We start from the raw sequence: 27,391 nt of genomic DNA, 5'->3' as shown, positions 1-27,391 counted from the left end.
TAAGAATGTGGCTGGTTCCACTTGTTTCAGAGAAAATGTCCTCTGATCTACAAAGGATTAGGAACTTCCTGCAACTAATTAATGCGTAAGTCAGAGTACCATTTAGAAAAAACTTTCAACCTTCATTTTATACTTTGATCAACATAAATCCACCATGGGCCTCAATAAACGAGTACTAGCACTGTTTTGAAAAGACAAATCTAACACCCACTTACTACACTCTGTCTCCTAGATGGAAGAGTGATTTTATTGAGTTTGTTCCATATGCAGATATGTGCATCTCTACACCTACTCACTACTCTGGTTTGCACATTTAAAGTATCTCAGTATCTCTTTTAGCTAAAGGTTTTCAAATAATTCTTATTTGATTCCTCACTCTGCGACATCCCTCTATTGAGAATCAGCCTTCTCAATAGAAGAGATGCTTTCCTTGTTCTGTTCAGAGGGTTTACAGTTTGGGGTGGTTGGGTTTTTTAAATGTCTCTCTTATATTTGGCTATATTTAAAGTCACACCTTCTTTCTCACTTTTGGTCACTATCCAGATTACTATCTGTAACTTATCCTTCTAGTTATGGTCTCTGTCATTTGCAGAAATTTTATTATTGATAGTTTTTCTGCTTCCATTAATGCTGTTTTTTTAAAAAGCAGAAATATAACACTTGGTAAGGGACTAGCTTCCTCAGAACTTCAAAGACTTGCTCAATGGCAGTTCTTCAGGGTTATATTGAGATGAGTCAAGCAGTCAGCTTTTAATGTACTTATTGTATGTTATGTTGACTGTGTCACTGTTAGAACCCTAAAAAAGTCACTATATATCTTGAACAGCAGAACATACCTTTTAAATTTAAGATTTAAAACATATGATCTAACTTGGAATAACAAAATTAAACCAGCTGTGCTCTCCAACAAATGTACAGATTTATACTATTCTAGCTCTATCTAACCTACTGTGCTGGTTTTGGCTGGGATAGAGTTAATTTTCTTTATAGCGGCTAGTATGGGGCTGTGTTTTGGATTTGTGCTGGAAACACTGTTGATAACCCAGGGATGTTTTAGTTACTGCTGAACAGTGCTTACACACAGTCAAGGCCTTTGCTGCTCCTCACCCCACCCCACCAGCGAGGAGGCTGGGGGGCAGGAGAAGTTGGGAGGGGACACAGCCAGGACAGCTGACCCCACCTGACGAAAGGGTTATTCCATACCATATGGCATCATGTTCAGCATATAGAGCTGGGGGAAGAAGGAGGAAGGGGGGGAACGTTTGGAGTGATGGCATTTGTCTTTCTGGCATTTGTCTTCCCAAGTCACCATTATGCATGATGGAGCCCTGCTCTCCTGGAGATGGCTGAACACCTGCCTGCCCATGGGAAGGAGTGAGTGAATTCCTTGTTTTGCTTTGCTTGTGCGTGGCTTTTGCTTTGCTTGTGCGCAACTTTTGCTTTCCCTATGAAACTGTCTTCATCTCAACCCACGAGTTTTCTCACTTTTACCCTTCCAATTCTCTTCCCCATCCCACCAGGGGGGAGCAAGCAAGTGACTGGGTGGGGCTTAGTTGCTGGCTGGAGTTAAACCATGACACGTACTCTATCAGCTAGAATTTAATGAGTTCCATATTAAATACAAATGCTTTTTATAAAACTATACTTAATTTAATGAGTTTGAATGCTACCTTTGACAAGGATGCCTAGTTTTTGTGCTGTGCCCTGTTTTTTTTCAGAACAACTGCCAATCAACATTTTCACACTGCATGTAATTTTATGTATCATGTTGTTCTATTCATGTACTACTTAAGGAAACAGAACTTTCATACTCTTCACACACTTTCTAGAACCTTTTGCCCACTTCAATTTTGTCCTTTCTAGTACCACTACTATACTAAATTCACTAAGTATGCATGTTCAGCTTGGAGAAGGGAAGGCTGAGGGGTGACCTCATCGCTGAGGGGTGACCTCATCACAGTCTACACCTTCCTCAAGGAAAGGGGGGAGGTGCTGATCTCTCTCTAGAGACCAGCAATAGGACACGAGGAAAGGGAATGAAGCTGCATCAGGGGAAGTTCAGGTTGGACATTAGGGAAAGGTTCTTCACTGAGACAGTGGTCGGTCACTGGAACAGGGTATCCAGGGAAGCAGTCGTGGCACCAAGCCTGTCAGAGTTCAAGGAGTGTCTGGAGAACCCTCTTAGTCATATGGTTTAGTTTTAGGTAGTCCTGTGAGGAGCAGGGAGTTGGACTTGATGATCCTTATGGGTTCCTTCCAACTTGAGATATTCTAGGATTCTGTGATCGATATCTGCTTTTTTTTTTTAAGAAAAAAAATTCATAGAAGTAAACATAACTCACTTTTTTTCAGAAGATAACCTTTTTTGACAATATTTTTATAAAAAGCATCCTTTGTTTTCCGACGAATTGTATTGTAGATTTCTTTTCCATCCACTGTATCATTAAGAACTTGTTCTTGGTGCTGGTAAACATGTAAGAAAAACATATTTTGAGCTCAGAAATCGTCATTAAAAAATTGCACACTATGAAGCTGCAACCAGGATCACCATACTGAATGCTGCCAACTCACTACTATTGTTATCTCATGCATTTTAATAAAGCAATATAATTTTTCATGCAATACGCTTGCTAGAAATGTAATATAACTATTTCCATATTTCCAGAATTATGATAGAAGAAAAAAGTTTTCAACACAGACCAACTTCTACAAAGTAACATTGTGTCTTTTTCACAGCAAATAAAAAGCAGCATCTTTCACAACAATTTCAGTTAAATTTATGCAAGTCTTTAAAGATTTATCTAGGTTCTAACTGTCTTCTACCAAGGCTTTTGGGACTGAGTAATCATGGATAAACTCTGAAGCAACAAGAATGGTGCCGATCACAATTAAAACCGACTCACTCAAAGTTGCACAGCCCCTCATTAATCTCATTAGAACTCACATGTCCTAATTGAGTAGAACTCAAGACAAGAGAAGAAAGCAGAAACAGGAAAAAGGATGAATTCACACAGAAAATTGTAGGATCTGGAAATGCAAGTAACAAATGAGACTGGCCAAAAGCCAAGCCAAGTTTGACCTTACCGAATAAGCTGATCAGCAAAAGTTCTTTAGCCGTAAGAAAACATGAAGAGCAAGACTGTCAAGCAGTGAGAACAGCATTGAGACAAAAAGTGACACATGAACTGGCTCATACTAAATATTCTACTTTTCTTCCTGCCCACATATCTACAAGAATTGTGATTTTGAACCAACACGACAAAAGCAAGATGAAAAATCCTTTGGTAATACTAACAGGAATTACAGGACCTACAATGGAAGCAACATCCAGATGTTTATGAGCTCAAGATAATCTCCATAACATAACTACACAAAGAACAGTGCACAAAACAACAGATCTAGTGACAAATATTTTAAATAAATTTCATTCTAGACACAGGAAGTCAATTAGACTGACCCTAATACTATGCAAGACTTTTGATTTTTTTTTTTTCCCCTCAAAAACAGAGCATGATAGTATGTGGAAGGGAGATAACACAAAACTGAACATAAACTGCACTACTGACCACTAAATTTTTAAATAAAGAAAGTCACAAATATATCTGAATAGGTTAAAAGAATCTGAAGTAGCCTCACAATGAAAATTAGTCAATGCAGAGAAGATTATCAATACAGGAACTGTAATTGCATATGCAAAAAGCTAAAATGAATCATGTACTGCCATAATTCAAGAGGAATGATAGAACGTGAGGAAAGTTACTAGTGAAACCTTTCAAGGAGCAGTCTCAGTACTCGTATTTGCTTTTTGTCCCAACCACATTTACCGAGCGCAAATTAACAGCAGCAAACTGGGAAGCACTGATGACACAACACAATTAGCGGTATAGGAAAGATCGGAATAAGAAGGTGTAAGTCTACTAGTACAACATAAAAGTTACACCTGTTGATACTTACCACTAGAAAATGGAAAATGAGAAACTTGAACAGCTGAGTCATTCACAGGAGGACTGAGCTATGATATAACATGGCTATGACAACGTACTGGGTCTGGCAGGGATGGAGTTAACTTTTGTCACAGGAGCCCCTATGGTACTCTGTTTTGGTTTTGTGACTACAACAGTGTTGGTAATGCACCAGTGTTTTGGCTCTTGCTGATCAGTACTTGCACAGGCTCAAGACTTTCTCCATTTCCCACTCTGCCCCTCTCCTCAGCAAGGTGGCTTGGGTGGGCAAGATGCTGGGAGCGGACACAGCTGGACAGCTGACGCCAACTGAGCAAAGGGATATTCCCTGCCATATAACATCATGATCAGCAATAAAACTCTGTGTGTGGGGGGGGCTGGGTAACCACTGCTCAGAGACTCGCTGGGCATCCATCTGGTTGTGGGAGGTGGTGAGTGATTGCCTTTGCATCACCCCCCCACCCCCACCCCGCCCCCTGCTTATTAAACTGTATTTATCTCAACCCAGGAGTTCCTTTGCTTTTGTCCCCATCCTGCAGGAGACAGGAGCAACTAAACAAGGGTGCGGGTGCTTAGCTGCTCACCAGGGTCAACCCACCACAGAAAATGACACCTATTCTAGGATACTTCTGTTAAGTATTTTCCAGAGAGGAAGGAAATTACCCATAACATGGTACTGTAAACTGTTCTGGTCCACGACATTCAAGAAAGGCGAGCTCGCACCAAAATTGGTGGCAGCAGGGCAACTACGAGAACATTACAAGGGAACAGGATCAGCTTTGGTACGCTTAGCTTAGTGAGCTAAGGGAGAATACAAGAAATGTTTTCGGATTAATACGACAGATCTCACAAAGGGGTAAGAATTGACCGTAACTCACTTTAGGGAGGAAACTTCTAACCATTGAAACAGGAAAGTTTGGGAACAGAGTGGGAACAAAATATGCACGTATACTTTATAACTAGCTATAAACTTATGAAAAGCTAGATGATGTGGTGTGCTTATTACTGGTGGTCTCTTAGGATGAATTCCCGCTGTGGGGCAAGAGCGCTCCAGAACAAGCCCTGCAATCCCAGCCCTGCAATCATTCCTGAAGCTTTTCTGTGCATACAGCTTTCCTCTGGCAGAAGAAAAATCCCAGACACAGAAGATGGAAGGGCACCCTGGTTCTCCCTAACATGGGACTAAGGCACAGCATGGCTGAGCCAGGGATCAGAGCTAGGGGCACACAGCAGAGGATGAACACCTCAGAGGACAGACAGAGCTTACCATATTTTCTGTTGACTACAAGCCAACCTGTGGTAAGCAAATGCATTTGAGAATAAAACAAAAGAAACACAAGCTGAAAACATTAAAATTCAAGATGATGCTGTTTAACTGCCATTGGTATCTCTGCTGTAATTCAGTTCATAAATTGATTTGATGGTGATTAGGTCTGTGTGTTCAACCACAAACGCTCAGAGAGGAAATCTTACCTGCATTGGAACAGGATCTTTAAGGTAATATCCTTCAACAATCTGTTCTTTTCTATAGTGCTCAATGATGTCAGCAATACTGTTCCAATAAGAAAAAGAGGATTCAAATGTTAAACAGGTTAGTTTTTCTCTGTTTGAAAATTTGCTTTTCCATACAACCACAGAAAACTTTCTCACAAAGTTTTAATAAAATCAAGTGTTAAACATCATAATCTCATTTGTAGCAATGAGAATTTACTAATATACTGAAGTCAAGAAAGTTCACAAAACTATTCAGAATGTATTAATTCTAAACTCTGCAAAATATTTTAATTAGTTGCTTAAAATGCCAAATGAGGACACTGCTTTTTCCACATTCAAGTAGCACAAGTGCATTACCAGCTCTCCAACCAGGCTGAAAATTGCTATTTCATTGGCAATAATTTTCAAAGTCCTAGAGTAACTAGGGAAGTGGAATGAGAGATACCGCAAGTGCAGAGCAATTTCTTTCTAGGACGACAGGAACAGAAAACAGAAAAGGTTTGTAGCAGTGCTTATACAGATTATACTTGGAAATCACTGAGCTAGCCTGTTAAATTAAGTACTCAATTGGTAGCACTCCTCTACAGGGAAGCATTCATTTAATCACTGGATTCAGATTGCAGTTGTGTTTGGAAGGCTCAGGAGAGAAGTAGTGACAGATACAAGCTGAAATTTAAGGCATTTGAGTTGCTTTAACTTATTTTTGCAGTTACTGAAATTTAGTAATGCTGTAATAAAGAACAGCAACATGAACATCAATAGAAATTAATCATTCGTATGCAAAATGTCAACCTAAAAAAGAACTAAATAATTAGGCAGAAAACAAAAATACACTGAGTGTGTCTTCTCACTTCACGCATACTTAGCTGCGTGTGCAAAGACAATCAACAAGGCACGCAGCAATGAAATCTTTGACCTGTTACAATTGGATATAGTTGTGTCCAACACAGGAACAATATCTGATACTGTAAAAATAATCTCAAAAACATTTAAATAAAGCTACAGCAAGACATCTTTGTTCTCATTCTAAAGCTATGAACTAGTGCACGCTTGATAAAATAATGGATCTTCCCACAAATATTTTCATTTTTCAGTTAAGTAGAATGACATGAATTTCTTTCAGTATTACTGAAATCAAAAAATTTATGTCAATTTTTAATGATATGCAATCTGCATATGCCATTTTCTGCATAAAAAAAATTTAACTTTGCCACACTACAGAAAATAATGACTCAGTCATTATATTTTGCATGTTGAATAGCTACTGCCAACATCTTGTAGTAAGTAAAACAGCATTATATAATTTTTCTCACCCATCAAATCAAGAATACCTTGACTGTCAATGCCTCCTCTCTCCTTCCTTGGTTAAAAATGCCAGCAGGAGTTCCTCAATATAAGGAGCAGGTGCCCAATTTCTTCCAATTTCGTAAAATGGGCTGAAGAATAAACTCAGTTGTATTTGAAAACTCCTTTTATAGTGTGAGAACCATATAGACTAGGACTTTATGCCCTGATGGAGCGACTAAGAGCTTGGCTCTGCAGCCCTCTCCTGCCACAAGTGAACTCGATTCAGATGGTCACTTTTATATTGCCTTACCACTACAACAGCTCAAATGCCTCAACAAACTCAATGATGCAAATACAAAGATAGCAGGTATCTCCAGACAAGTACACTACAGAATGTGAATCTGCAAGTGATCAGAGTTATCTTATGTGAAGCGTCAAGCATGAAATCAGACTGACCACAAAATCTTATCTAGAGGACAGGCAAATGGATCATGGCCTTCTTCAATATCTGACAGCAACAAAAATCTTACTTGCACAAAATACGTCAAGGAAGGTACAAATAAGCATGGATTTAAAAAAAAAGTTAAACTTGGTTTGATATACAGAAAAAAAGACTGATCTCAATACTACATTACAGTTACTTTAGTAATTTTAAAATGCTCAGCATAGGGCTTGTTAGGTTCCCCAGGTCTTGGCTACTTGGATGATTTTAAAAGTATCTCACCATCATGAGCAGTATCATTTTTTTTAATACTTAAAGAGTGAATTGAGAGTTATTCCAATAGCTGACATTTCAAAAAACAAAGAATCCAGAAAGCAGAACTAAGCCACACCATTCTATACACTGTTAAATTATAAAGACAAAGAATTCACATTAAACCTACGTTGTTCAGCCCATCACAATACAGATTAATCTACCAGTTGAAACAAAATTATCTTCCAGTCATCTAAGTTTTCAAATTGTGCTGTCTCTCAAGTTCAAGATAACTTGAAAGCTTGTTCACTCTATAAACTATTGGGCCAATGTTTCTTATCTTCTCATTTGACATAGAATCACTAGAAACAAAGAACCACCCCTAATTTTATATGGTTTTTTGAATGCCACGTGTTATGTAAGTTGAATTTTGGAAAGAAGGCAGCTAGAGAGAAGAAAAGGACAGGAAAAATGGCCTGGTATGCTTTTCCTACCACATGTTCTGAAATCAGAGTTGAAGCATTAATAAATGCTATCTTAGATAAAAACACTGTGAAACACATATGGAAGTTATTCACAGAACAACTGAGCACAGAAAGCACTTCTGGAGACCACCTAGCCCAAGCCCTCAGCTCAAAGCAGGGTCAACGATGGCAGGTTGCTCTGGCCCTTGTTCAGTCACATCCTGAGCATCTCTAAGGATGGAGACTCTGTACTTTTCTGGGTAACTTGTTCCAGAGTTTGATCACCCTTCTAGTAAAAGCCATACACCAGTAATTGCACATCTTCATGAGACTTTGCACCAGTAATTGCGCAGACTTCATGAGACATCATGAGACTGAGATCTCATGACACAGTTACTAAAATCATGACTGTACACAGTCTGCCTGGGATGGAGTTAATTTTCTTCCTATCAGCCCATGCAGTGCTACGTTTTAGATGTGTGACTGAAATGCTGTGTTGATAGCACACCAGTGTTTTGACTATTGCTGACCCATGCTTGCAATGTTGAGGCTTTCCTTTTTCCCCACTCTGCTCCCTTGTGCCCACCCCGCAAGTAGGACATGGGTGGGCAAGGAGCTGGGAGCAGACACAGCAGGACAGCTGGCCTGAAACAGCCAAAAGGATATTCCCTGCCACATAATGTCATGCTCAGCAATAAAAGCTCAAGAAAAGGAGGAGGAAGAAGGGGATGTTAAAAGGCCTGTGAAGGGGTGACCCCAGCCAGCAGCTAAACACCCTGCAGTGCTTGCTCATTCCCTGCCCTCCGAACGGGGAAGAAAACATGAAAAGCAAATGTGACAAAACTTGTGGCTCAAGATAAAGACAGTCTAATAAGTGAACCAGGGGGGACGGCAGTGACGCAAAAGCAATCACTCACCACCTCCCACAAGCAGACTGATGCTCAGACAGTTTGAGCAACACCCACCTTGGAAGACGAAACATCCCCTCCATTTTTTATTGCTGAGCATATCTCTTTGGTCAGTTTGGGTCTCTGGAAAACAGAGAAAGCCTCAACATTGTGCAAGCACTGCTTGGCAAGAGTCAAAACACTGGTGTGTTATCAACACTGTTTTAGCCACAAATCTGAATCATGGCGCCATACTGACTGCTGTAAAGAAAATTAACTCGACCCTGATCAGACTCGGTACAAACCCCAAGAAATGGCTTTGCCAATTTTGGCATGAAAATGTAGAAAGATGACTAATGGAGTAATTTGTTATCCATGGAATAAACAGAAAGATCCAGAAAAGTTAAATGCTTTACTAAAGTCCATGGGAAAAATACTCCTTCGTCACACAGTCAATGTAATTTCCGCAATAAGTATGCAATATAGGTGCTATATATTGGGACTTTCAAGTGGACAGCTAAAAGACTACAGGTTGGCTGTTCGGCAGAGCTGATACAAGAGAACGAAATAATGAGAGCAGATCTCTGTATGACAGACTGCAAACACAGCCCATTGGTCATACTCATTGACAGAAATTTTAAGCAATTTACGTACAGAGTGGTGGGAGCACATGCAAAAGGAACAGGTTGGTGGAAAAAAGAAGTCTTCCTACACAGCACAGACTACGAGATTCCTCAGATGTACCCAGGACCTCTTTCCCTATGATGACCTGGAGTAACTTCTGGAATACAGGCAGACATACTGTTGCTTATATAGGTTATCATTGTTCCAGTCTCACATTTGGATAGTCAAAATATCTGAGAAATAAAACAAACTTCCTTCATTTTGTGTTTCTTACCATTCTTTAGCTTCTTTTGTATGGAAAATCTTGGTCTATAATTTATTGAGCCTATAACTGTAATCAATACCCTGCAGACAAAGAGCAGATGGCTTTCATTTTATCTTTTACCCCAATTACAATCACAAAAACTGTAATTGAGGTAAGAAATACCCTACTACCAAGGATGATTTTGTAAAGATCTAGTCTAATACTAGTATCAGATTTCAATTATTTGAAATCTGATAACATTTATTGAAACAGCTGAATATAAAAAAAGCTTATAGTTAATGGAAGACGTCAAACAGAGGCATTAAACAAGCAGCAGCACTCCTTAAATCTTAAATTTTCACCCTGAAGACAAACACTACATTTTTAGATAAGCCACAAAGACAGAACTCTCTGCACCAAGAAATACTAATAAATAGTTTCATTATCATGCATAAATTCATGCTTTGTATAGCTCTGTTCTGGATACCATGCCCTGGTTTGTTGTTTTTCAGCCACTTCCAATTACTCCATACAACAAAACCACATTAGTCTTCACATATTTAAAGACTTCTTTCTTACAGTGTCCCCATTAAATAACCTAATAGAAGAATTAAAAAGCCCACAAAGTTATTCCCTCTTTCCTGCTCCTCATTTATTGCCCTCCACGGTAGATCTTACATTACAGAATTTGGGCAGTTACCATCTTCACTTTGCAGCCTTATTATCTTGCATTGCATACTTCATTAGATGTTTGAACTTCCAGGAAGTTTACCAACTTGCAGCATATACTAAGTTGGACTGAATGGGAGCCTAGGAGTATAGTAGTAATTCTCCAAAACATGCAACAAAAATGAAGCCTTTTAAAGCTAGGCACATTGTCTTTCACACTGAGGAAAATCTCTGCAAACTAGATACAAAAATATAAAAAAAAAAAAATCTAAAAGCATTTTTCATAACTTAGTGCTGCTTAACTTTACAATCTTGTTTTCCATTCAACACCATGGAAAGAATCTCCTTCAGATAAATGTAATTTTTATACACGCCTCAAGTGAATCCAGCACTGTATTCTAAAGTAATAACTTACTTAACGTAGGAACTTTCTGAAGGTATACTATTTAATGCTGCAAAACCATTTGAGACAACTGAGAGTTCCACTAATTTGCTAGTTAGTTTGACATCACCTGGAGTGGGGTCTCCTAGCCTATTATCCTCCTAATTAGCCATGTAACCAGATAATGGGCAAAAGAGCATTTACCTTTATGAAAGGCTGACACTGCAGCTAGCTTGGTTTTCAATGAGGATGTCTGGAGGCCAGACTGATTAATGTAGAAGGTATTCAAGCAGCCTGGGTATGGGATATGCATAGGTTGATAAGGTTCCAATTGTTTAGCCTCACACCATCGTCCATTTGAAGTCATATGAAAAAGTCCACTGAACTTCTTAGTTAGGAGACCTTGACATTTTCTCAGACACACCAGCTGCTGGATTTCTACCCACTCAGAAGCCAAGCTGGAAGTGAGAGAAATTCTCTATTGGGATGAAGAATGCCCTGGTTCTAGGTGAGCAAGTCTGGAAAAGTGCTGATTTTGTGAGGCAGGCAATGGCCTCCATTAAAAGAGGGAGTCAAGTTTTCACTACTGAGAAGTCTTGCAGCTACGACAACTCTAAAAACAAGATTATCAAGGATGGAGCTGTTAGCTACTGTTAGCTTCTCCCGCAAAAGGGGAAACATATCTCTTGTTATTTCTTTTTGATTTTGTAGAAATTACTATTTTTTGTACCAATGGCAAAACAAATGCATCCCAAGTTTGCTCACTGTAAATGAAGCAATCTGTACTTCTGAGCCAAGTATCACACACATATTACAATGCAATTTAATGACTTTTTCCAACAATGAAGGTATTTTTCCCTGTTCCTGTAAATACTCATTTCTGTTATTTGAAAACCCTACTGAATGTCTCAGATAAAATTAACATTTTTATTTTCCCTTTTCAAATAGACAAGAATACAAATAGTACCTTCCAAGACAACACAGCATTCTCTTAATTACAAACGTACATATGATCCATACAATCCGCAATTTATAGTGTGAAGAAACTGGTTTGCAGAAGGACTGTACTTCGAAAGAAACAAGCTACGCTTAGGCTTCTGCAAGCTTTAAGAACTTGCTCAGTCACAAGTAACTACTAAGCAAGTTAGGTAAAATCATTAGTATACTATTAAGAAAACTACAGTCTTACAATCATAGCAGTAAATAATTATCAGGAGCAAGTTATAGAAATTCTTTACATTAATATAAAATACACACAATTTCTTTTACCATTAAAACTTACCTATTATAGTATCTGCCTCCCATCATAAACTGATTGTTTGATGTTGGACATATTTTAAAACGCTGAATATTTTCACTGGTCCGAAAATAAAGTGAATAATCACCAGGTGTATTATCTGAAGGCCTCACAAGAAAACTGCACACCTGACCAACTGAAAAGATATCATAATAGTGTTAGTTTTGTTAGTGTTGTATATGAGCCCTTATCAAACCCATTTCCACTTAAATTAGCAAGAATTGCACACTTGAAGAAATACAAAGTCAATATGGGAAGTTCCAACAGTGATCTCAAACTAGATGAACTTGTACTAAACTGCCAAAATTAAGGTAAAATGGTTTCACTGTAGCTGCCAACCTAGCCACATCTTTGCCACCTTTTTACAAGAGCATACAAAAAAAAGTTTGACAACATGTTTTCAAAAATTAACAATTTCTGTTCTAATATTTAAAGTATGCTATTTAACAATATGGGTCAGAAATCTTGATGTTTTCATTTAAAGAAATATTTGCCCTATGAAAGGGCTAAAAAAGTTTGTAATATATTTTCCTTTAGGTATATAAAAGCATATTCTCCACAGCATTTTGATGAAGATATCAATAAGTGAAATAATTTATTACACATATATTAATTTAAAAAATTATTTCAATCAAGAATAATTAAATTAACTGTATTTGAGAATATACTCAATATTCATAGCCACAATAGTTTTCTTCCAACGTAGTATTCTATCGAGGTAACAACCACAGGGGAGGGTCAGACTAGGACACTCATATATGTTCACACATAAAAGGAAGCTTTGCCACAGTTTAATACAAATAGGATCACTTTGTGCTGCTTCACTACCAGTGTATTTCAATCAGAAATACAAGTACCTGTCATCAGCAAATTGTAAGCCTCTTGTTTGGAGATCTTCCCATGGAACCATCTTAACAAAGATGAAGAGAAAAATTAGAAAGCAAGATTACCAGCTCTCTTTTTTGGCTGTAGTGACATCCAAGGCTCTGGCACCTATGAATTGACCTTTATTTAAAAAGACCTAATACATATAGATGAGATAACCAATGATTATGCCACTTAATGATTCTGTTCTACCAAAGCATGAAAAAACTAACATTAACAGGTATATAAATAAATTAATGTCAATAAAAATGTTGAACTCTTTGAGTTGACATTCAAATCCAACTATGTTTAGAGATGAAAATGAATTGTCTAAATGGTAGATAATTTGATAGGCATTATTTGAAGTCAGTCTCATACAGCAATTTACTTGAATTATGAAATCCAAAGCTCAAACAAGGAAGTTAACCACTGTACAGAAAAACTCAAACTGAATTTTGACAGAAGCTGTGGAAATAAAACCTAGCTTTGCTAGACTACTGAATACAAACTGCTTTGATCTCACACCTTGTACCTTCCCAGAGTCCTGTGTCAGTGCAGTGTCCAAAAAAATTCAGCAGCCTCTGTCCCGTCTCAGCCTGATACTTACAATTCTACAGAACAGCTTAACATGCTACAACTTAATTGCTTACTCTGTCCTTTAAAGGAAAGCTAAAAATATGGCCTCTTTATGTATCAGAAAAGAGCTCTAGTTCCAACTTTCTTTCTATACTACCTTTAGAGGGTAATTTCTGGCTACTGGAATGTTCAAAGGAATCACTGTCTCCCCAGGCTTCCTCTGAGTGGCACAAATAACTGTGGACGGACAGTATCAAAGCTCCAAGCATCTGCTACAAACTACTTTGCAAATAAATAAATAAATAAATCCTACATTTGAAGGCACCCCTACTGCCAAATTGACTAGCAGAACACTAGCAAACAGTAAACAAACAACAAATACACCAGGCATTTTCTTTCTCCTATTAAGATAACAAGAAATGCCTCCTTCAGCCATCAGTCTCTTGTAGACCACAACTGGGCAACAGAGAAAGCAGCTAGTGCAAATATGGTAACCAAATGGAGGGCAGATGCAATAATCAAGCCACTGGAAATTTTTTGGAACTCATCTTTACTCCTGAAAATAATCTATCAACAGCTTGACATATCAATACATTGTTGATTCTAAATTGTATTCAATCTTTAAAAAATTTTAAGTAGTTAAGCAAACAGAACAAATCTTACAGGCCTCTGGCATTCTCTTTAAAGCTTAAGTGTTACGACATGAAGCTGAGAGACAAGCTGTAACTATCACACTATTTTTCTAATGGTACTTTGCTCTCTCTCCAGCATTTAGAGTTGTGCAGATCTGAGAAAAGGTTACCTCTAAGGCAAACACTATGTTCAAGAAATACTCTATTGTGCATATTTTGGCTGAAAGTGATCATATAGGGACTCATATAAGATTTTAACACTGCAAAACCCATTAGCAATAAGCATACCTATTACAGGACTCTCTCATGTTAATTATCCATGCATCTTCAGCAGCTAGTATAGAAAAAAAGTCTTGAGATGAAAAAATAAATCTCCTTGGTTCACCTTCCCAAAAGTTGGGAAATCTCATAGCTGAAGTTTACAAACAGTTATGATTGCTTTTAATAACAAAACAAAAATCCTTACATTTTGCCTTCATGTGGATCTTCTTCTCTTCCCTAATGAGAAAATTAACATATTAAGTGCATGACAACAGTACATCTCAGTTAAAAAAAAATAAAATAAACTTCATAGGTTAAGATCTTCTGTAGAAAAAAACATTAAGAAGTCTGAGACATTTTTGAACTAAAGGGCTTATTGCAGTTTTATGAAAATAAGTTTTCCTCTTCATTCACTAAGTGGAAATTCAGCCAAAATATGTTATTTCAGAGGATTGCTTCTGTCATGTTTCAAGTCCTTCTTTAGAAGTGGTAACTTTTTTAAACCTCAGCTTTCCTAAGGTTAACTTAACCACTGATACATCAGTCTACAGTTCAATAGTCTAGTACTGCCACTTCAATTTAGCCATTCACATCCTGACACAGATCTGCGAGAAGCATCTGCAGGTAACACAGCAAAACACATGTACTGTGCAGGACAATATTATCAAAGATTTGATAATATTTGACTCCAAAGCAATGCTGCGCTTGTTAAAAAAAAGAATTTTTTTTTTTTCCTTCTGAAGTATATTAAACTATCTGTTCCCCTACAGTAACTGAATTATCTGCAGGTCACCTGGTTAGCTTCCTGAGCCCACACAAGCCCTTCTAGGTATAATTAACTTATCAATACATTTTTAACCCATGCTTCACCCTTAAAAAAAGAGAAAGACCTACCACAACACAAAATTACATTCTGTACAGTTTGTGAATGTTTCATGGTAAATATAAAAAAGAAATGCAGTTAAATGAGTAGCAGATTCTTTACCAGGACAGTCAAGTTTAAGAAACTGCCTGGTAAATTTACAGTACCATTCATTTGTACTTCTCTTTGGACAACACGTGAATAAGCACTTTTTGATACTGAATTAGGCTTAAAGATTTGTTATACTACTTTAAAACGAGTAGATCCAATTACTACATTTAGAAAAATAGATAACTAGAAAACAGACAATTAAATGTCACTAGTTTTGGTTTATTTCAATATTATTTTACAAGAAAAATCTAATTCATTTCAGGAATTTGAATATAAAAATTACTTACCACTTCTTCTACCAAGTCTTCTACAATAAGACCTTGCTCATCTGTCCGTAGGTTTGTAACCCACATCCAGCCATCTTCCAATTCATTATGGACAATAAACATGTCTCCTTTAAGGAAACTGAAGAGGGTTACAGTAAGATTTAAATGAGAGATACAATCATAATACAAAGTTTAAGGAACACAGTGAATTTTTGAATAAAATTTCTGCAAAATATTTGAGAAAACCTGTTAGTGAAAACTGCATTAATTGATACCCCAAGCACATCATGGGTATTTTTCCTCACAGTTAAGTGGCTACTATATATGAGTATTTATAGTTTTGATTTATGTTTAATATTCAATCCAAACTTCAGTTCTGTCAACTTCAAAGTGTGCTAAAGATGTGTAAAACAAAAATAACACCACAACAATATTAAAAGATAGTAATAATTGTTTCATTATCAAAAGGAATCATATACTAAACACAAGTAAAATAATCAGAGATACACACAGAATCACACAGAAACTGATCTTGTATAATAAAAGCCTGTGGAATATCTATTCTTTATGTTCTCGCATATGAAGACAAGTACTACAAAGAGAGTACAGAACAGTTACCAGAGAAGCCATGCAATTAGCTACAAGAAAAGCATAAATAAGAAGCATTAAGCTGTCTAAGGGAGTTTCATTTCTGAAAGATTAGCGTAAGTTACTCCTTATGTGTTATCCTAAACTCAGGTCATATGAAAACCTTTCACTATAGCACAGCAAGACTCCTCAATCAAGTTTGATAATGCATCAGGGCACAGAAAACAGCAATAGTATTGAAGCTCATTAACTACTATTTCAGTCCAAAATTACATAGCAAATTTCTATGGCACTTCTCTTATTTGAAGTAGGCTAACAGAAAAGGCATTAACTCCAGGACGAAGCAAACGGCAAGAACTAAAGAACAAAAACCAACAAACCACTATTAAAAACAAAGAATAAATTCAGCTGCTAATAAACCTAAATCCTAAGAATGGGTGACAGACAGCAAGAACACCCTCCATCAGCTCTATTACAAAGCACTATACATTAAGTTACTGCATGGAACACAGGCTGAAATTAATCTTGTAATACTTCAAACATTCTAAATACTAATTATTATATTAAAATTTTAAGTCAAGATTCTCTGAAATGCATAAAGTCCTCAAGAGCATATTAATTTGACCTAGAACAAACTGAGAATGTTGGTCCCGCTATGCCCTGAACAGAACTATTTTAGCTATGTGGATCTCAAAACCCAAGCACAGAACTCTGCATTTCAGCTGTACACTAAAAGAGGGAGAAAAGGTATAATTTCTACAATTCTTGTTATGATAGTAAAGTAATAAAAAGTTTTCCTCTTAAGTTGGTAGGTGCAATCAGACACTTAATGGACTCAAATTTATCTTTTTATTCTTATACATAGCAGGAAGCTTTACTTGCAATATGCATTTAGAGAGTCCCTTCCCTGTCTCACCACCTTCTTATCACCTGCTCAGAAAAACATAATCTCAAAGACAAATGTCCTCACAGCATTCTTTAAAGAGGTCAGATAGGACTGGACTGTGAGCCTTGGGATAAATTTCCATGTCAATGAGGATATAAAGCTCTCATCTATCTTTCTCTATACCTTAGGATAATATTCCCCAAAACAAGCCAATTTCCAATTCAATTGGTGTGTTAAATCAGCTTATGAAACCAAGACTGTCTGTCTCGTTAGAGAGATTAGAAATCATTACAAATCTCTTTCAAACCCTTGTATGTTTCCAACTGAAAACAGAATAATTCTGACATCTCAAGAAAGCAGTATCAATTCCAAGTAACCAGCACATGCTCTTCTATTGGATATGGGACTGCTCGTTTTGTTTCCTTTCCACACAGCATCTCATGCAAATGCAAGATAGGGAGTACAGACAATCCCTAAGAAATTATTGAGGTACCAATGTTAGAAAGGAAGTAAGTAACAGTTAACAGAGAATTAAGAGAATTAACAGAGAAGTATGAGAATATGATAGTTAGGCCTGCAATTCAGTAATCTTTTAAGATCTTAAAATTATGGGAGATTACACATTTAAAAGTATCATTTGTTCAATACAGACTCTTTCCAAAAGGAAGGGGAAGGGAGAATCATTCTTGCTCCATGTTATGGAGAGAGAAGTAAAGAGCCCTCAGAAAAAATAGTCACTAAGTTTCTAAGCACAGGTAAGAAATTGAATACTAGAACATTAAAGGCAAAGTTTTTTTAACATTGCTTCTTTTTTCTTATTTCAAAGAAGGCATTAAGTAGACTATTCTTCCATTTATGAGTAGTCAATGCTCACATTCTCTTTCTAGTGGTCAGAATTGGTTTGGCTTGAACTATTTATCTGCTACTAGTTGGTTCTGTGGCAGTTCAGGGAAAAAAGCCTAGCTCATTTATTTCACACACTCATATGAAACATTTCTGCACAGAATTCTTTCATACACAAATTCACCCTCTTGAAGAAAAATGTAGGGGTTTATAAAACATACTTCAAAACTGTATCATTACTAATTTTACTTCTATAAACCTAGTGTAACTTTCCTTACAATTAATACAAACAAATATACCGAGAATAAAACATCTTAATGCTATTTCCAACAACAAAAGAAAACAGAGAGGCATCATCCTTTAACCTAATTGTGTTAAGTTTAACATGCAACTGGACAGTATTTGCATATGAACACACACTTAAATCATTACTATTTATAAATACTCTTGAGAATTTCACAACAGCTACTATTATTAAAACTTACCTTATTTCATCAGTTTCTGGCACTTTGGTGTAAGGTAGAATTGCTCGAACTCTCCTTCTGTCCTCCACAGGCTACCATTTAAGAGAAGAGAGCAAAGATAATACTTTTCCGTCTTTCTAGTGTAGAATCCTTCTCCCTAGCATTAGCTATTCTGAGGCAAAGGACTGGTCACAGTCACTTATATCTCCCTTGCCAGTTTTAAATTTTCAAAGCTCAAAACCACTGAGAGCTAGAGGAGCGTAATTCATACAGTTAGCTACAAGAGCTCTCATTTTGTTTTGTCTTCTAGCATGACAGATAATGTATGTTTATCATCTTAAAAATAAATCACCAGTAAGATAATTCCCATAAAAGTGTACTTTTAAACTTTCTGACACTTTGAGTGGAAATTTCCAGAAGTTTAACACTCAGAAACATCTTTCTTTAGGTTTTGGGGTGGGGGGTGGGGGGGGGCATTATGCAGTGTTTTGTTTCATTTTAATGACTTACACTGCTTTAAGGATGGGCATGTGAAAGAAGCCCCATTTTCAGAAACCTTGGTTATTTCCAGGACGCATATTTTGAAACCGTTGTTACATACACAAAATATCACAAAACAATAGAGGTTACTGTTGTGGTACATACCATCACAGAGGTTACATACCATTACAATGGTGCTATTTACTAGCAAGAACTGCACGTTTTCTTGTTTATCTCTGTTTACTTACAATGCTATTACTACATTTGGAGATAACTGCAACACCTGACATCTAGCCTTCTCATTACACATTGTCATTAAATAGCAATTTTTTTTTTAAATCATTACTTTGTATCAGCAAGAATGCATTTTTATATTCCTTATACTTCAATATATATGCTGAGCCTATGTAGAACTACAGGAAACTTTCTACACTGCTTTTTCCAAAGAAAACTACAAATGGTGACTAAAGTTACTAACATTTAAGTTATTGGCACTTAAAAATTTTACTATAAAAATTTTAGTACTTGCCTCTGGAGGTGCTACTGGAAATAAGAGCTTTTCCCCTTTCAGCAAACAGGACACATGACTGTAATAACCGATTAGGTCCGAGAGTGAAGCAAAACGACGTCCACCAATGTAATAGTCTCCACACATGGCAATAATCCTGTTAATAAAAAAAAAAAAAGATGCTTGACATAAGAAAATTTTTTTGCTACTTTTTTTTTTTTAAGAAAAAGGAAATTAAGATAATGTTTAATTTTTAAAGCAGCATCTACATTCAGCAAAATGCAGTATTACAAGCTCTCCATAAACATGTAAGTGAATCTTAGCTAATTAATATTTCATCAAAAATTGCGGCTATATATTGCATGATACACCAGTATTTTAAGACTCTAAAGGAAGTGCTGATTGACAAAAAACACCAGTACGTTTGTCAGAACTTAATGAAATTAAACAGAAAAATGTAATTGTGAGTGTCCTGGAAAACTGAAGTAATGCACTAGTAGACATAACAGCATTATTACATGTATCATGCAGGACATACACCTTTTATGACAGGCTTATATAAATTTAACGAAGTATTAAAATATTTTAACAACAAATAACTGCACTTGACTATACAGTGCAAAAACAAAACACCTTCAAAAACCAGTCACTTTCTTACAGTCAGTTTACACATCCATATTAAAAGTTAAGAAATTACTTTGGAATAATCAAAGTATCTCCTTATACTCTACTTACAAATTTGCTAACTAATGGGAAAAAAGTTTACAAAACCATTTCAGTAGTTTAACACAACAAAGAATTCTTACAAAACTGTTCATTTTATTCTCTAAAAGTTGTGTTTTTCTGAAAGTACAGAGATTCATTAATGCATTGTCATATCAAAAATGGGAAGTACCATGTCTGTTCACATTGCTAGTCACTACAAATACTAAAAGCAGTCAGAAATTATTTGTTTAGGTAAAAGAATTAACAGTATTTAAAACATTCCTGTTACACTCAAGAGTCATTTGCAAAAGTGAAGAAGTACTTAATCTGAAACAACTTTAGTATTTTTGACCAGACAATCCACAGAAATTATCACATTATGTAAATTGATGACATCAAGCAGATCTGAATTTTTCCAGCAACACAGAGATCAAACAGAAGTCCTGAGCAGCAGCTCACTTGCATTCTTACAAAAATGTAAGAAATTGAGAAACAAATTACCACCAAGCTAAGTAAATTTTGCTGTTAAAAAGAAATTAAAACCTGAAAGCTCATGTTAATTGTCTCTCCAGTTTCCAGAAGAGAGATGAATTATCTTAAGGTTATTTGAAAATAAATTACAGTACCAAGAATAAACATATTTGAATTTTCTTAGTGTCCTACTTCACATTTGACCTCTTCACAAAGCTTGTGAACAACTCAAAAACAAAAGGCGGGGGGGGGGAGGATGGGACACATTCAATTGCCAAGAAACTTATCCCTCATCGCAAATGAGTACAGTATTTATTGGTTTCTTCCATTTTTACTCTTTGTCTTTAGCAGGTCAGTATTCTGATACATTCCTGCCCAAAAAATCTTCCTTCTCAGTCAGTTCTTTGAACTAAATTATTTCTCCCAAACAGTGATGTAACATGTATACAAAGATGAATCCTCAGAGATGAAGTCTGAAGTTTTTAAGCATATAGCACTGCAAGGGGAGTCAGAAAACAATATAACTTTAAGGAGATAGGATAGATCTTTTGGCATATTTTCTGTAAGATTCCTTGGTAAATTATTCAATAGAGATTAGGTTCTAAATGAAATTTAGTGTTTCAGATTATTATTTCATCAAGCTTAAATGAAACCTTTCTTCAGAACACTGAGCCAGCAAATACAGAAAGACTTCTGTAATCACAGAAAATTCTGAAGGACAAGATTAAAAGATAAATACCTTCCTTCAAAATACTTTGTACCACTCTGACTCACCAAAAAAAGGTAACACTTCAGTTAAAAAAGGTTTCGTTTTGACAGATTCATATCCTATAAATCAATCATATGCTGCCATGAGCATATATGTCTGTATGCAACTTTCAAGAGGCACCGAAAGAATTATAGAGTTTAAGAAACTTTCATCTAAAATGCTGGGATTTCAGTTGCACAGAAATCTAAGAAAAGTTTAATGTGAAAAATAACACTTTAGGACATAAAATGAGGGACTTTTTTTAGCAATGGAAGTTTCACCCATTCCTGGTAGGCTGCAATTGGCAAAGATCAAGCTTTGGTGGAAACAGCACTTCTAGTCTGTGGGACATAGGAGACCCATCCCTATATTTGGTTGAAATTACATTAAGCCTGCCATTCTTGAGGTTGACAACGTTCTTGAGTGTAACATTTGCCTATCTAATAACAAACAAAAATATACACTTGGCAGTCAAAGAATGAAACTGAAAACATCTCCAATCTCTGAAGAACAGTATTAACTAACAAATTAATTCCCTTTGGATATTTATCTCTGTGTGTTTCATGGATCTTGGAATGAAAGATTCTTTAAGGTTTGAAAATATTGTAAGGACTCTTTCCTTAGGGAATCAGAAATCATTAGACTATTTTCTACCTGAGTTGCCAGAAACACTTTTATGGTGGGCATGAACCAATTGCCAATTGCCTGATACTGGCTTCAAAAGGAGAAGTTATTAACAATAATTCCGGACTCTAAAACAGCACTAGAAAGCAAGTATTAGCAGAGTTTACTTTTCTGCTACTGCTACACAATAACCGGTTCCCAAACAAGTATCAGTACAGCTGAGAAGCTGAAACTGACAGCTCAGATGGCAAGATGCAAACATGAGATACTATTTGTGTGCTATATTGTCTGTACTTAAGAGAATTATGCCTTCATGTCAATGGTAGATCAGGACCTCTGAACCACACTTCATCACACAGCAGATGCAACCAAAAACTCCCTGCATTTGCAAACCATGCACATAGTGGCTCACATGTTGGTGTTCTGGATAATTCCCACTTTCAAAAGTTGAAGAATTTGCTTTGAATTTGTTTGTTGCTATCAAGACAACTGACAGATTTCTTTAAAAAAATCATTACAAAATTTAAAAAGAAAAAACAGTAAAAAAATTTTTAAAAAGCAGTAAAGGAAATCTTTTTACTGCTGAAGAAACATTTGCCTTCCTGTTTGGTAAAGATGAACATTACACTGCAGCACTCCACTTGCTGACTAACCTTCAAGCTCTTCTCAGAATACATCTCATTTACACTAAAGAATAAATGAACTCACTAATATACACAGTTTGGCAATGGTAAAATAATCCTAGTTACAACTTTAGATAAAGAGCTACTTGTATTTAGAACAACTAATTCTAACACATACTGAAAGCTGTTTCCAGCAAACCTTTGGATTATTAAATACATAATCTCTTTGTTTCTTCTTGGGTTTTTGGTTTTTGGGTTTTTTGGGTTTTTTTTCCCCTCAAAATTAAGGAAGCAACCAGATGTGCTAGCACTTCAAGTATGTCCTGTGAGCTGTAATGGCTACCACGGAACAGACTCAAAACCATCTCCTTGACTGACTAATGAAGCCTGCATGTTGCTTTCAGTCTATTCACAATCACTTTAGACAGGCTTCTCTATCCAGATGTTGTTGGTTTCCTCACATTTTTGTTCTCTAGTCTATAAAGTAGTTTTTAAGCAGCATATTTTAAAACAATTAAATACAAGTAAAAAGTTGTACCATGCAAGAATAGAGAGTCAAAAATATTCAATTATAATACAATTATTGTTTTCTGTTTGTACTCTCTTGTGTTCTAAAACCGAAAACAAACAGATTACAGTATTTTAGAATGAAACATTTAATTCTCACCTAAAATGATTGACATTTGTTTTACTAAGGAATGAAAGCACAAATGAACCTGGTCTCCGATCACTCTCTCGAATAAGGTAACTTCCAGGTTTTCCCGCTTGTCGAAGACGTTCTTCTGCAATTGTTCTGTCAAGTTTTCCATGATACCACCTGAGAAAAGAATAACAATGGGCGTCCTTAGAACTTCAGGTTTTTGTTTATTCTGACAGAATAGACCTATGAAACTAACAAAAGCTTTTAGTCAAAACTGATGTAACACCAAACCTTTGTTTCAAAGTTATCACATCTTTACATGTTCAACCTCCCCGTTTACTTATTTCCAATAAACGATATTTTTAAGACAGCATAGTTTTTCAGATAACCTGCTTCTCCCAACCAACCATCCCAAGGGGCAGAGGCTCTATACATATCATCAGCTTTTCTCTCCTCCCTAACTTGCTTATTTTAAATAAACAGAACCAGAGGTGACTAATCTGACTTGGAAGACTGTTGTATTTTAAGCCTACACAGGCTCCAGTTCAGGCTGGATTTTCCAAAAGCATAAATTGAGAAGTGAATTGTAATAACCTGTTTCTCTGCTGACACAGATACTGCTGTAGCAAAGCCTGCACTGAACTAGAGTGACAGCACGCACCAGACCACCATCCAGCCCTGAAACAGCCTTTCCTAATCACAGTGCGTATCCTATCAATTAAAACCAAGTGCAGATGTGTGGCAAATCACTGACTGCAAAATATGACAAAGGAACACTTCAGCCTAAAGTAAAGGTTAGACTGTTACCTTCCAAGCATTTATTCGGCTTACCTCAGTTTGTTTACACAGCTTTTGCCAGAACATTCTACTCCAAATGATCAAGTACTAGTTTTTTGTTGGTTTTTTTTTTTAAAAAAAAAAGCAGCAATGGAGAGCATCATTCAAATATAAAGCCAAGCATTGTTCTCATCACCTTCACAAAGCCACAGCATGTTCCGGAGCTACATACTGTAATAATTTATTAGCTCTGCATCCATCAACTAACTATGCTTGATTCAACCTTTAATTTCTACATTCAAGAAAACATCAGCTTCCATACAACCACTGTTTTAGACAATTTAAATCATTTACCACTTCAGATCATTTGCCTTTTAGTTCTAACCATTCACATATATCTTGCAAGAGTCACAAAAATGCATTTTGGAAGAGAAATGTAAATGACCTTTTGAACTAATATATGAAAGAATACCAAAAATTGCACAGATTACAGTTCAAAAAAAAAAAAAAAAGAATAGCTGGGCTGTTGATAAAATCTGACCAGGAGCATTTTTTTTTCCTACAAAATGGAAGCAAGATAGACTAAACTGATAAACATCATGTGTAACAGCAGAAGCAGCACCAGCTTAGATACTGTTTACCCTGGCAAAGCTGTGTGCTTGCTACTATAGCTCTCCTTTGCTTCTCTTCCTCATCCTGATCAAAACAAGTTAAACCAGAAAAAGTGCTGTTGTGTCTGTACAACATAAAGTACTTGAGGCTGCTGCAGGCCGAATTATGTTAGTGAGATCCTGTCTCATCCCATTCCAGAGCAACGCAGCCTCGCAGACAGAAACCTGCCACTTAAAGATGGTCTGCAAAAAAGTGGATCACACTACCCCTGCCAAGAGGGTCCTTCAGGAAATGAAACAAAATCAAGACCGTCTATTCTGAAGCACCTAGGATGAAATATGCTGCTCGTCAGTGTGCACAGCACAGCTGAAACCCGAGTTTGTTCATTCACAGCACATGTCACAACAACCCAGCTTTGCTATTCTGGATAGACTGACTTTCATGGAGTAAGAAACTCCCCAGAGACCCAAGAAACCTTCCTGATCAAGAAATTCTTTGAAACCAACATTCCATGAAGCCTATTTTAAACTAACAATAGGTTCACTAAGCTTTTATTTATTCCTATTTGTCACCCACTTGAGAAAAATAATCTTAACTCTATTGAGGCACATTGCGTTATAATGCCAAACTTAAAGGCATATTTTCGAAATGGGGAAGGTGGGAGTGTTCATAAGAATGCAAATTACTAATAAAAATGTACTAGGAAAACAAAAAGGCAGGATTACTTGCAAACAAAATGCTCAACTTTTCTGTAAGGGACCGGGATTTCTTATAATGATAGCACAAACTTGGGTGCTCAAATTTTAAGAACAGAAGCTTTGAAGAAAGAGGACACCCTCCTTGCCAGTGACAGCAAAATATATATATATATATATACACACACACACACACACTGGTATACCCCACATATTGGGTATCACTTCCTCTAACGCTGAGCAGGCTATATATATTCTCTCCCATTCAACGGTTTTATATCAGGCATAACAGAAGACATTTATTACCAAGTAAAGTAGAAGCAGGGTTAAAAATTATTGCTCCCCCATTTCAGAAAAGGCTTGTTTTCTGAAATAAAAATTTCTAATTAACTTCTAAGTGCAATTAAATTCTGTGTCACTGAGCACATAGTTGAAATATTAACAGCTGATACAAAATGCACTGTATTTTAGTGCTCGCTATGCATTAGTGTAATGCACAAATTAGTCTCTACCATCAGCTACAGCAATAAGCATTAACACTGAATTTAACTACCAACTGATACAAAGATACAAATGGCAGTAAAGCACTCAATATTGAGCAATGATAGCAGAAAACAGCTCAAGTGATATCCTCAGGAAGCCTCTGTAGATAGCACACATCTTTAAAAAACAGGATACACACTGAAGTACAAGCTTTTAAGATACCGTTAGAGCATGCAAAATGCTTGTTGGGAAACAACTGCATTTTTCTAGAGAGCAGAGTTTCATCACTAGACAGAACCACTTTATTCAAGCAATATACAGCATAAGAGCATTGAAAGACTTCATTTTTAGAAATGCACGTCATATTTCATCCAGCTATCACCTGTTTGCAATATTATATGAAGATGCACTCTGCAACTTTGCATCACTATCTTCAAGTAGTTTGATAGTAAATAGTAAAGACTATTTTACAAAATTGCAGGACTCAATCTGATTTAACGATATCAAGTGCTCAATTAAGGAGTGGCATGATCTTGTTTTTAATACTTCTGTTAAAAGATTGTGGGATTTTTTGCTTTGAAATACATCCATAGATGAATTTTTCTGTGAATATTGGCTAATGTTATTGAGCACAAACTCATACTAGTGAAAAATGTTAAGATCACTTATGCTGTATTACCAGTTACAAAGGAATATCCAATACTTAATGTTATTCAAAGAAGATACAAGAGAAATGACTGAACTACAGAACCTGCCCTGCTCCTTGTAATTTCATCAGAGAATAGAGTGCAGAACACTTTGAAGGACAGGACCAGGCTATCATAAATTCTGAAATAAAATAAATCCCAGATCCTCTGGCTTTAACCCTCAATGAGATATCTCAGCGAAACTTGAGTTCAGTGTTTCTGGAAAAATACATCACAAGAAACTACCTTTCCCTCTTCGGAGACTCTGCACCATTTCAAGTTTTATAGGTCAAGATCAACAACTTCAGCATTTTTAACAGCTTCAAATTTAATGTGTTCACAATTAGAAGCAAAGCTTAACCAGATCTCTCGATTTACCTCAAATACAGCTTCTGCACAGACATAAAAGGGAGTCCTACCTACAGTGCACTACCAGTCTCATGAAAGGAATTAGGGTTTGGACAGGAGGCTATCCAATGAAAAACCTGCCTAGCTGTTCGTAAGTATAAAGTTGCCTCTGTGGCTGTGACTTATCAAATGTGTGCACTCAAAACCATAACTCACTACCACTTAGATGTATATCCTCCATCATTGCAGAAGACAAGATCCCTATCACTTCTAGTCAGTCACCCCTGCTTGCTTGCCTAGTCCTACCTAGGAACGCTTTCGTATTTCTAACATTAACTTTGCAAATTTTTTAAACACTGACAATCCTCTACTTTCATGGTCTTTTGAGCAAATATAATTAAATGACATTCTGAATCACAGCTAGTACCCTGACAACACAATGGCTATTATGAGATGCATTAAAAAGAGAAAACACAAGTAGCCTTGCAACAGAATGTTATGGAGCAATTCAACTATAAAATGTCTTACAACTATAGATCCCAATTTAGGTGGTTGTTTCCATGACCACTCATTTAACTGCTTTAACCAACTTGCACACGTGTTACCTAAATTGTGACCTTTATTTTGCTTCTAC

General features: G+C 36.5%; 1 protein-coding gene across 1 annotated transcript in view; it reads right to left on the bottom strand.

Annotated features, from left to right (window-relative positions):
- The window catches only part of RASA1 (RAS p21 protein activator 1), a 68,570-nt gene that overhangs the window by 27,963 nt on the left and 13,216 nt on the right, over positions 1–27,391 (bottom strand). The window contains exons 2-10 of the mRNA XM_075526528.1: positions 23,184–23,333; positions 19,367–19,502; positions 18,379–18,449; positions 15,598–15,715; positions 14,543–14,574; positions 12,862–12,914; positions 11,990–12,140; positions 5,436–5,514; positions 2,343–2,463 (exon numbers count right to left, since the gene is read on the bottom strand). Of these exons, the coding sequence (XP_075382643.1) occupies positions 2,343–2,463; positions 5,436–5,514; positions 11,990–12,140; positions 12,862–12,914; positions 14,543–14,574; positions 15,598–15,715; positions 18,379–18,449; positions 19,367–19,502; positions 23,184–23,333 (911 nt within the window). The remainder of the gene's footprint in view (positions 1–2,342; positions 2,464–5,435; positions 5,515–11,989; positions 12,141–12,861; positions 12,915–14,542; positions 14,575–15,597; positions 15,716–18,378; positions 18,450–19,366; positions 19,503–23,183; positions 23,334–27,391) is intronic.

Source organism: Mycteria americana, chromosome Z (assembly GCF_035582795.1).
Source record: "Mycteria americana isolate JAX WOST 10 ecotype Jacksonville Zoo and Gardens chromosome Z, USCA_MyAme_1.0, whole genome shotgun sequence".
Lineage (NCBI taxonomy): Eukaryota > Metazoa > Chordata > Aves > Ciconiiformes > Ciconiidae > Mycteria > Mycteria americana.
The sequence above is the reverse complement of the archived record's forward strand: the minus strand, read 5'-3'. Positions and strand labels throughout refer to the sequence as shown.